Raw genomic sequence first — 12550 nt, forward strand, 5'->3', positions numbered from 1 at the left:
TAAGCACCGAAGAATTGATGCTTTTGAACTGTGGTGTTGGAGGAGACTCTTGAGAGTCTCCTGGACTGTAAGGAGATCCAACCAGTCCATTCTAAAGAAGATCAGCCCTGGGTGTTCTTTGGAAGGAATGATGCTAAAGCTGAAACTCCAGTACTTTGGCCACCTCATGCGAAGAGTTGACTCATTGGAAAAGACTCTGATGCTGGGAGGGATTGGGGGCAGGAGGAGAAGGGGACGACAGAGGATGAGATGGCTGGATGGCATCACCGACTCGATGGACATGAGTTTGGGTGAACTCCGGGAGATGGTGATGGACAGGGAGGCCTGGCATGCTGCGATTCATGGGGTCGCAAAGAGTTGGACACGACTGAGCGACTGAACTGAACTGAACTGAACTGAATCAGTAACTGTAGCTTCCCAGATAACTCAGCAATAAAGAATTCACCCGCAATCCAGGAGACACTGGAGATGTGGATTTGATCCCTGGTGGGAAGATCCCCTGGAGAAGGAAATGGCAACCCACTCCAGTATTCTTGCCTGGGAAATCCCATGGACAGAGAAGCCTGGTGGGCTACAGTCCATAGGGTCAAAAGAGTTGGACATGACTTAGTGACTAACAACGACAACAAAATCAGTAACTAGGGCTTTGTATCTTGAGTTTGTTTTGAGTTCACTTTCCTATTCACATCTGACTTTTAGCTTGGTTTACGATGATGGGGTGTTTTTTTTTGGTAAACTTTCATATTATACATAAAGTGAGAGAATCAATCAACTTAAAATTACATGCTTTTTATTTAAACAGGAAAGTGGAGTATTTATTACTGATAACTAGGAATTATGTTGTCAAAGGACTATTAATTCAACAAACTTACATGCTAAAAGAGGAAAATGTATATGTTAAAAGAAGGAAATGAAAAAGAAGTGGATTTTTATTTACTCTTGCACTAGAATAGTCTACAGATTAGAAAATGCTAGGTCCATTTTAGAGAACTTACTGTATAGCAAAAAGAACTCTATTCAGTGCTCTGTGGTGACCTAAATAGGGAAGAAAATCCAAAAACAGAGGGGATATATGTATACATATAGCTGATTCACTTTGCTATACAGTAGAAACTAACAAAACATTGTAAAGCAACTACTCCAATTTAAAAAAAAGATACTAGGTCCATTTTAATAGAGGATAAATCCCAAGTATCACAAGAATTACGGAAGGCAAAAGGCCTTCTCATTCTTAAAAAGTTTTTCCACAGGCAAAATAGCAGGGAATTGTACAAATATTAATAGTTATACAATTAAGAAGAAGTTTTAGTTCTCACATTTCTGGTTCTCTTATTTATATTGGGAAAGAAAATAATTTCTAATGTTGTTTCTTCAGTTGTTCAAACTTATTCTTTTGTTAAGTAATAGCAATCCCAAAATGTATTACACAACAGCATCTTTATGAACACACATCTGATTGGTACATCCAATACCTTTCTTCATGAAATTCTGTGTGCCCAACAATTAACACTTAGTTAACTTCTCTGAGGCACAAAAACAGAGCAACTCTTCTATGGATGAGAAAACAGAATCAACAGCAGCTCTTGGACATAAACTGGAGTCCCTGGTTTTCATTTCATTTGCTTTGTTTTTCACAACTTACAATTTCTGACATAACTGTTAAAAGTAGGATACCCCTATATTTAGTTATCATCAATTTTAATTTATTACATAACTGACCTCTTTGAATTACCTTGACTTGCTGTGTGTGGGAGGGTATGGAGGGGAGAAAGTGGGAGTTGGGGGATGGGGGAGGAAATCCAGTCACATTTGTACGTCATACTATAGCAGTTGATGGCTACTTATCACTGTTCCTAAGATAAAGTCTTGTATACTAATATGAGAACTGAGAGATCAAAAAGGACTGGACCACTAATTTAAAATCTCAGTTTTTCCAGTCAGGTTGAACCTGTTGGCAGCTGCTAGATTGTTAGAATGATCCGTGAGCTTAGACAGTTGAAGGTAGTTCTCATTGAGAAAATAGAGATGTGTTACTTAGGGGAAAAGAATAAAAAAGACCAGGTATCAGATATACTAGTGAATAGATAGTGAAACAAAATGTTTAAGTATCTATATATCTTATCTTAGGTGTATACAACAATTAAAAGACAATTTTTTCTCTTATCTCTCAGGAAAAATACATTTAGTTATATATTAAAAACAACAAAAGATTCAGCTTCTAGTAGAAAATACTGTTAGAAGCACAGTTACATGGAGTCCCCATTTCTTATGTAGATATTGGCTTATATTCCCCACCATAATATTTGATAAATGACAGCACACATTTATTAAGTACCTGCCACATGCCAGGAATTCTGCTAAAGAGAAACAAAGATGACTAAAAGAGTATCTAAGCTCATGGTCCAGGAATTACTGGAAGGAAAAAGTAATGAGTCATAAGAGTGAGGGAAGTAAGTCAATACAAATGAAATGCTGAGATTTCACTGAAGGGAAAAGAGGAAAAAGAATGAATGCTTTGGAAAGAGAAAGAAAAGTAGATTTCTGGGCAATATGAAATATCTCTTTTTGGGCAATGAACGTTGTTCAATCTCGTCAGGCTCCAAAGGCATCTGTAGATTCAGTTTTCGAAAAAAACTGGGAAAAACATGACAATGGAACAGCTACAGATAGGTCATAACTATGGCAAAGAAAACAACAGCCAACATAAACTTGGCCATTGTTATTGTCGAAGTGTTAGAATTGTCGGTTTCAACTATTCTTGTCATTAGTGGCTTCTTGATACGATCTTGTGTCGTGAGGATCACTTTTCGAGCTCCATCCCACTTTCCAGGACCCTGTAGACGATACTGGATTGGAGTACAGGGTCCCCAAAATAACTGGAATGCCAGTTTGGGGTCAGTGAAGGCCAGGGACAGAAGATTGGGCTTGACGCCCACCAGATCAGCAAGCTCATCCATGGTACCTATATAGTCTCCCTGAATGGTATGGCGTTGGCTTTCCACATACCTGAAGCAGAGAAGACAGAAACCATGGCCTATTAACAATTCAATCAATCAGTGCTTTCTGAGTATCTGCTATTGGCTCAATATTGGGGTAGGAACTATAGAAAACAGAGAAGAAAGAGGGTCTCTATCCTTAAGGACCTTATAATCTACTGGAGTAGATAGGTACACATGAAACAGAGAAGAATTTAAGACTTGGTTAAATCATGTGGTTTTAGGCTGATAAATATAGAAATGTAGAGGAGGGTAGTTGAAACAGAGCTATGATAAGGTTTTGAAGGATGTGGAAGAAATAGATCAAGTGAGAACAAAGAGGAGAGCATTACAAGTCAAGGGAATGGCACAGTAAAGGGAGAAAGCAAGAATGAGTATAGAATGTGAGCACAGAATATTCGTGGGCCCTACCTACAGCAGAGGAAGAATGGAGAAAATAAGGGTGGATGTATGGAAGCAAACAGCAGATCGAGATACAGAGGACTCTGATGTTGTCAGAAAGAACCCACCACAAAAATCCTCAAGTTTGGGATCCTCAATTGTTTCATGAGGGAGGTGGTAGTACAGTCCAAAGGGCAGGACTTCCCAGGACCAACATTAATTTGGAATCCTGAAAGGAGGGGGAGGATGACTTATCCTACAAGGTTCCTCCAAATGGAACCAGATGGAATGATTACAGCAAGTGCGGATTTGAAGAGCAAAATGGGCTTTTGGGAGAGAAAATGTGGTAACAGTACAATATGTGAAAAGTGCATGCTAAATCGCTTCAGTCGTGTCCGACTCTTTGCGACCCTAGGGACTGTAGCCCTCCAGGCTCCTCTGTCCATGGGGTTCTCCAGGCAAGAATACAGGAGTGGGTTGCCATGCCCTCCTCCAGGGGATCTTCTCAACCCAGGGATTGAACCCACGTCTCTTACATCTCCTGCATTGGCAGGTGGGTTCTTTACCACTAGTACCATTGGGGAAGCCAGTGGGATTTAAAGAGCTAATTGATGACTTTCTCTTTTTACTTTCTATAAAAAAAAAAAGAAAGAAAGAACAGTGGGGCAGAAAAGAAATAAGAGAAAAGTCAAGTCAGGTTAACTGCGATTAGATGGGCTTACTAGAAATCCAAAAAGGACAGGAAAAGGGACTTCCCTGGCAGCCCAGCGGTTAAAACTCTGCACTTCCAATGCAGGGGGAGGAGAGAAGGGGGAAGGAGAGTATGGGTTCAATCCCTGGTCAGGGAACTAAGATCCCACATGCTGTACAGCCAAAAAACTTTTTTAAAAAATAAAAATAGAAACGCCAAAAGAAACTATAAAAAACAGGGCAGGAAAAATGATAGAAAATAAATTTGAAATAGAACTGGTAAGATAGAATTCCTGAGGAACTGATAGATAGGCAAAGGAATTTATGAAATGGGACTAAAGTTTAGAAGAGAAGAAGGTAAGACAGGAAATAATTTGAGAGCTTTCCCTTATGGGTGTTATGTTAGCTCATGGGTTTACAGGCATGTAGTGGGTTAACAGCTGTAGTATTCAGGAGGATGTCACAGAGATTACACTAGTACCTGCTTTGTAGGATTGTTTCGAGAATTAAATAAACTCATACATGTAAAACACTTAGTATTTGCACAAAGTTGACCCTCAATAAAAGTTAAATATTATCCTTAGGAACTCACAGTCGGAAGGTAAGTCAAAGGAAAGAAAGGAGGAAAATTGAAATGGGGTAATAATAAATATATTTAAATAATATAATAAATATAATACATGATATAAATATAATAATTGATAATAAATACATACTAAATAATAAATATAATAAATTATTTAAATAATATAATATTGTGACCCCATGGACTATAGCCCACCAGGCTCCTCTATCTATGGAATTCTCCAGGCAAAAATACTGGGGTGGGTGGCCATTCCCTTCTCGAGGGGATCTTTCCAACCCAGGGATGGAACTCAAGTCTCCTGCACTGCAGGCAGATTCTTCACCATCTGAGCCACCTAGGAAGCCCAATAATAATATAATTAATAATAAAAATAATAAATAGTGCCAGGGAAAGAAAGCACTCCAAGAAGGAAGAGGTGTTAAAAAGCACCAAACTCAGTAGTGAAAGAAAAATTAAGTTGTTCATGGATGACTCTTAAGACAGCAATTGCAGGAATAAGGATGGAAGTTACAATGGAGGGAGAAAAGGGTGTCAATTTAGAGCATGTGATACAGAATGTTTATACTGTTGAAGTTTGGCAGTGAAAGGAAGGAGGAAAACAGGAGGGCACCTAGAAAGTATATCAGGGTTAAATAAAAACTTTCTCTTCCTCCCAGAAGGGAGAGTTACACTGGTATAATCATATAACCACATCTTTGGGCATGGGGTGATTGTGCCTCTGACTTTTAGGACTTGATCAACATCAACTTTGTTCAAATAAAAATCCCCCAGTGAATAAGTTTAAATTCTGAAATTCAGATTGCTAAATAAGCACTAAGCAGCTAGCTGATGGTACCACCTTCCCAGATCATATAGACTGTTCATCCCAAGAGCTACTGTGGCCTGAGTATGCTGTCACAGGCCAGCCAGCAAATGACCTCTGCAGAACTGCAAGTCTACCTACAGATTTGTAATTTGACCATATCTACCCTTCATTAATTCATCACTGCCCCTCCTTTCTCTGGCAGCTCTAACAGCCCTTCAAGTAATTCTTGCCAAAATAGCATACCTGGTTTTCCCTCCATGTGCTTTTTCCTACTTGACTTTTCTTTTAGACCTTACACATAGGATTTTCTTAAGCTCTTCTCTCCTTTCCCATCCATACTCAAATCATTTGGTGGTATTTCTCTATTCTGTTGTCACAAACTATTATTTCCTTTCCTTCAAAATATCTAAATCCTTAAATGAACACAAGGAAAATAAATATAGTACAACATTGCTCTTATTAAGAATTGAGTGGGAAAAATTGGGAGAATTCTTACTGTTTTGCCATATCCTCTTGAACCTTAGCTATTTCTGTCATCATTTCACTTTGTGGGGGCAATGTCTTTAACCCTAAAGAGAAAAAAAAAAATTTAAGTGTAAAATTACCTCAGTGTGAATAATAATCCTATTAACAATTACCATGCTATGGAGAATTCAAAGGAATACAGGCTAGTTTTCTGTACCAAGGAAGTTACACATGCAGTTTTGATCACCTTACCCTTCCACCACCAGAATATAACCACATTAACTTCGGTAGCTTAATGTTTCCCACTTTGTCTTTGGAGGAAATTGCTCCTAATCTGCTTCCCAACCAATATCTTCCTCCTCCCTAAAATAGTCTTTCACCTGGGAAATGAGATATGGACATGAGAAAATGATAAAAGGTATATGAAAAATTAGGTTCAAAGTAAAAGGGTGGGAGGATGATGGGAAACACATCGGTACTTGTACTCAATCACAAAGAGGCTTTATACCACAGAAAGAAGGAAGTAAAAATAAACTGTCAATCTATTTTATGCCTTAAGTCCTTTGGGAACTAAACCTTACCTTATAAACTTTTTTATTTGGTGAGAGTGAGGGGCAAGGTCAAAGGCAACTCATAATACCCAGTCTTAACAAATAAATTTATGCACCATTGCACAAAGAGTTCCAGTAGCAGGAATTTAACACCAACACCAAGGACATGGCTAGACAAAGGTAGGATAGTACTTAACATGGAAACTCTCAATTTCAATGATTAGCTTTATACCAGGAATTTATAGGCACTATGCCATATGGAAAATTTGAGCCAACTCTAAAGGTACTCATACCTTATGCCTTTGCTTCTGCTGTTTTCTCTGTCTTGTATGCCTTCCCCTTTACTCCTTATTTGTGTAGAAAAAGTCTGTTCATTTCCTCCCTTGGTTGTACGCAACTCTAAATCCAACTCTAAAGTGGAGCCCAGTGTGCTACACAATCCATGGGGTTGCAAAGAGTCAGACATGACTTAGGGACGGAACAACTGTAGAGTTTAGAAAACCACCAAAGCTGAACTTGCATTCATTGAATAGAGATTTATTAGCTGCCTCTCATGTGCTAGGCATTGGTCTAGTCTTGGAAGACAAAGGCAAATAAACTTGATTCTTTTATTTAAAGAACTTTCAGGGGACTGACTTGGTGGTCTAGTGGTTCAGAATCTGTCTTCCAATGCAGGGCATGTGGGTTCAGTCCCTGGTTAGGGAACTCAGAACCCACATGCAGCAGAGCAGCTAAGCCCTCGCACCACAACTAGAGAAGCCTGTGCCCTGCAAGGACTCAGCTTGCAGCCAGGAAAACAAAGAGCTTTCAACATATTACCTGCTGTGTTTGCTGCTTAGTGGGTAAGTCAGCTAGAAGATCTAGAAGATGATAGCATATATGGGAAAAGTAGTGAAAGATAGGCATGAAAAAGCAGCCTGTATCCAATTTGTGAAGGAACTTGAATGCCATGCTATGACATAATGCCTCCTTGTGATCCAGAGAGTTGTATCATTTCATATGGTTTGCAAGGGAAGAAAGTTACTAAATGAGAGTAGAATCCTTGCAAGGGCTCTTGAGAGGTTACAAAAGAGACAAAGATAAAATAAAACTAGATTTTGGTCAAGGCAAGCAAGAAGACTCAGTGTTCTACAAAAGGGTGTAATATTTCCTTAACAAGAGAACAGAAATTCTAGAGAACAAAGGAAGAAGGGAAATGGGACTTGGTAGGAAAGAACACACGAGGCAAGAAGACAAGGCTGAGCTGGGCATGTGTGAAATTAACTGATTCTAAAGGCTTTAAATCAGCACAGTGAGGGTAGAATTCAGAGATGAGAAAGGCAAGAGTTTGGTAAGTAGAGTGTAGGGGTATGAATATTAGAAAAAACTCAGGGTTCTTTTTGGAAGTTTGATAAATTTATAGGGATTCTCTGATGATTCCTTTCTTCCGAGTGTTAAAAGAAAGCTGGAGGAATTAGCACTAAGCTCTGCTAGCATAGAAAACTGGGCTTTTTATACAATTCCCCTAAAGTCCCCTAATCCCACAGCCATAATGCAGACTCTTCCAAATGCTTTTTCCCTAATCCTCTCAATAGTTCACTTGTTCTGGAAGAGTCTCAGTTGTTTGTTCAAAGTATATTAAGGTGCTGTGGCCTATTGTAATGCAACTTTTTCCTCTTACTTAATTGACCACTTAAAAGATCCACTTAATATGACTGGAATTAGCCAACTTAATGGGTTACTTGCATTGGATTGCTGGTCCAGCGCTCAAGGAGTACACAATCTACTGGATAGAATTAAAGAATTAAGAAATGAAAGAACTCTGGGACGTCCCTGGTAGTCCCTGTGGTTAGGACTCCATGCTTCCAATGCAGGGGGCACAGGTTTGATCCCTGGCTGGGAACTATGATCCTATGTGCCCCGTGGTATGGCCAAAAAATTAAAAGAAAAAGAAAAGAAATGAAAGAACTTTGGGGAAATCTGGAAAAGCTTTTTTGTGTGTATGTGGTTAATCTTTTTAAAATTTATTTATTTAAATTGGAGGCTAATTATTTTACAATATTGTGGTGGTTTTTGCCATACATTGTCATGAATCAGCCATGGGTGTACCTGTGTCCCACCATCCTGAACTCCACTCCCGCCTCCCTCCCACCCATCCCTCTGGATTGTCCCAGAGCACCAGCTTTGAGTGCCCTGCTTCATGCATTGAACTTGCACTAGTCATCTATTTTACATATGGTAATATACATTTTCAATGCTATTCTCTCATATCGTCCCACCCTTTCCTTCTCCCACTTAGTCCAAAAGTCTGATCTTTGCATCGATGTCTCATTTACTGTCTTGCATATAGGGTCATCTTTATTGATGCTGAAGCTCAAACTCCAGTACTTTGGCCACCTCACAAGAAGAGCTGACTCATTGGAAAAGACTCTGATTGGGAGGGATTGGGGGCAGGAGGAGAAGGGGACGACCGAGGATGAGATGGCTGGATGGCATCACTGACTCGATGGACGTGAGTCTGAGTGAACTCCGGGAGATGGTGATGAACAGGGAGGCCTGGCGTGCTGTGATTCAAGGGGTCGCAAAGAGTCGGACACGACTGAGCAACTGAACTGAACTGAACTTACTGTCTTTCTAAACTCCATATATATGCATTAATATACAGTATTGGTATTTCTCTTTCTGGCTTACTTCACTCTGTATAATAGGCTCCAGTTTCATCCACCTCATCAGAACTGATTCAAATGCATTCTTTTTTATAGCTGAGTAATATTTCACTGTGTATATGTACCACAGCTTCCTTAACCCTTCTTCTACCAATGGACATCTAGGTTGCTTCCATGTCCTAGCTATTGTAAACAGTGCTGCAATGAACATTGGGGTACATGTGTCTCTTTCACTTCTGGCTTCCTCAGTGTGTATGCCCAGCAGTGGGATTGCTGGGTCATATGGCAGTTCTATTTCCAGTTTTTTAAGGAATCTCTACACTGTTCTCCGTAGTGGCTGTACTAGTTTTCACTGCCAATTATCACCATTGTTTATTTTTCTCTACTACCATGAAGTCTTCACTAGGGAAGAAGCTGAAATATTTTATAAGAACTGTGACTCCATTCAGTTTAGTCACTCAGTCATGTCTGATCTTGGTGACTCCATGAACTGCAGCATGCCAGGCTCCCCTGTCCATCACCAACTCCCGGAGCTTACTCAAACTCATGTCCGCTGAGTCAGTGATGCCATCCAACCATCTCATCCTCTGTTATCCCCTTCTCCCCCTGTCTTCAATCTGTCTTCAATGCAGTATCAAGCTCTTTTCCAGTGAGTCACTTCTTCACATCAGGTGGCCAAAGTATTGGAACTTCAGCTTCAGCATCAGCATCAGTCCTTCCAACAAATATTCAGGACTGATTTCCCCTAGGATGGACTGGTTGGATCTCCTTGCAGTCCAAGGGACTCTCAACAGTCTTCTCCAACACCAAAGTTAAAAAGTAACTATTCTTCGGCACTCAGCCTTCTTTATGGTCTCTCACAATCATACATAACTACTGGAAAAACCATAGCTTCAACTAGATGGACCTTTGTCAGCAAAGTAATGTCTCTGCTTTTTAATATGCCATCTAGGTTTGTCATATCTTTTCTTCCATGGAGCAAGCATCTTTTAATTTCATTGCTGCAGTCACCATCTGCAGTGATTTTGGAGCCCAAGAAAATAAAGTTTGTCACTGTTTCCATTGTTTCCCCATCTATTTGCCATGAAGTGATGGGACCGGATGCCATGATCTTAGTTTTTTGAATGTTGAGTTTTAAGCCAACTTTTTCACTCTCCTCTTTCACTTTCATCAAGAGACTCTTTAGTTCTTCACTTTCTGCCATTGGGGCAGTGTCATCTGTATATCTGAAGTTACTGATATTTCTCCCAGCAATCTTGATTCCAGCTTGTGCTTCATCCAGCCCAGCATTTTACATGATGTACTCTGCATATAAGTTAAATAAGCAGGATGACAATATACAGCCTTGAAATACTCCTTTCCCAATTTGGAACCAGTCCGTTGTTCCATGTCTGGTTCTCATAGTTGCTTCTTGACCTGCCTACAGATTTCTCAGGAGGCAGGTGAGGTGGTCTGGTATTCCCATCTCTTTAAGAATTTTTCACAGTTTTTTGTGAACCACACAGTCAAAGGGGCTTCCCTGGTGGCTCAGCTGGTAAAGAATCCACCTGCAATGCTGGAGAGCTAGCTTCGATCCCTGGGTTAGGAAGATCCCCTGGAGAAGGAAAAGGCTACCCACTCCAGTATTCTGGCCTGGAGAATTCCATAGGGTCACAAAGAGTCGGACACAACTGAGCAACTTTCACTTTTCACACAGTCAAAGGCTTTTGCATAGTCAATAAAGCAGAAGTATGTTTTTCTGGAATTTTTTTGCTCTTTCTGTGACCCAACAGATGTTGGCAATTTGATCTCTGGTTTCTCTGCCTTTGCTAAATCCAGCTCGTACATCTGGAATTTCTTGGTTCACACACTGTTGAAGCCTAGCTTGAAGGATTTTGAGCGTTACCTACCTAGCATGTGAAATAAGTGCAATTGTGTGGTAGTTTGAACATTCTTTGGCATTTTTCTTCTTTGGAACTGGAATGAAAACTGAACTTTTTCAGTCCTGTGGCCACTGCTGAGTTTTCCAAATTTGCTGGCATTTTGAGTGCAGCACTTTCACAGCACCATCTTTTAGAATTTGAAATAGCTCAGCTGGAATTCCATCACCTCCACTATCCTTATTTGTAGTGATGCTTCTTAAGGCCCACTTGACTTCACACTCCAGGATGTCTGGCTCTAGGTGAGTGAAAACACCATCGTGGTTGTCTAGGTCATTAAGATCTTTTTTGTATAGTTTTCCTGTGTATTCTTGCCACCTCTTCTTAATATCTTCTGCTTCTGTTAGGTCCATAACATTTCTGTCCTTTATTATGCCCATCTTTGCATGAAATGTGCTTTTGGTATCTCTAATCTTCTTGAAGAGATCTCTAGTCTTTCCCATTCTATTATTTTCCTCTATTTCTTTGCATTGTTCACTTAGGATGGCTTTCTTATCTCTCCTTGCTATTCTTTGGAACTCTGCATACAGATGGGTATATCTTTCCTTTTCTCCTTTGCCTTTCACTTCTTTTCTCAGCTATTTTTAGGGCCTCCTGAGACAACCATTTTGCCTTTTTGCATTTCTTTTTCTTAGGGATGGTTTTGATTACTGCTTCCTATACAATGTTATGAACCTTCATCCATAGTTCTTCTTCTCTGTCTATCAGATCTGATCCCTGAATCTATATGTCAGCTCCTTTTTAGTACTTCAAATGGCACATTTTCAAATCCCGTAACCATTTTTATCTCTCTCCTTTTAATGTACTCCAGTTTCACTTTTAAAATATCTTTAGGTGTGGTCTGACCACAGTGTGGTCTGACTTAGAGAAGAATGTTGTAAATTCCAGGATATTATAGTTTTTTAATGATGTCAGGTATAATTAAATCTTTAGAAGCCACATTATTCTGCTAATTCATACTGAACCTACTATCCCAAACCCTAAAGTTTTTTCTCATGTTCTCATAGCCAAAATTTTCTGAAAAAGGGAATATAAAGGGGGAAAATTGAGAATTTGAGTGGCTGAATATTCTATATTCTGGACTAGTCTTTACCAGGTCTTAATTTTTTGCTGAAATCAAGTCACAGCACTTCTATATTTGACTTTCTCTAACTATAATAAAAGAAGACTGCTTCACAAATATGTATCCATTTTCTAAAATCTAAAAGAGTGGATTTTAATCTGGAGTGCACATTATAATCATCTGGAGAACAATTTTCTCAATGATTTTATATCAGCTCCATCTCGGACTTATTAATTAAATACCACCAGCAAAACAAGCCTATTTTGGGAAAATTTCCCAGGACATTTTGCTGTAGGTCCATGGTTATAAATTACTACTTTATATTCCCTCAACAATTAATTTTTGAGCACTAACTTTGTGCCAGGCACTGTTATAATCATATATACTATCTGGCTATTTACAAGCAAGAACATAAACATAATTAAACACACTGCTAAGTAATTAGGTAA

General features: G+C 39.4%; 1 protein-coding gene across 4 annotated transcripts in view; it reads right to left on the minus strand.

Annotated features, from left to right (window-relative positions):
* Nucleotides 1-773: 773 nt before the first annotated feature.
* FMO5 (flavin containing dimethylaniline monoxygenase 5) overlaps nucleotides 774-12550 on the minus strand; it is a 39677-nt gene continuing 27900 nt past the window's right edge. For all 4 annotated transcript variants that reach the window (XM_069602504.1, XM_069602499.1, XM_069602513.1 and 1 more), the window contains exons 8-9: nucleotides 5955-6027; nucleotides 774-3006 (exon numbers count right to left, since the gene is read on the minus strand). In XM_069602504.1, coding sequence (XP_069458605.1) covers nucleotides 2661-3006; nucleotides 5955-6027 — 419 coding nt within the window. In that variant the 3' untranslated portion in view covers nucleotides 774-2660. The remainder of the gene's footprint in view (nucleotides 3007-5954; nucleotides 6028-12550) is intronic.

Source organism: Ovis canadensis, chromosome 1 (genome assembly GCF_042477335.2).
Source record: "Ovis canadensis isolate MfBH-ARS-UI-01 breed Bighorn chromosome 1, ARS-UI_OviCan_v2, whole genome shotgun sequence".
NCBI lineage: Eukaryota > Metazoa > Chordata > Mammalia > Artiodactyla > Bovidae > Ovis > Ovis canadensis.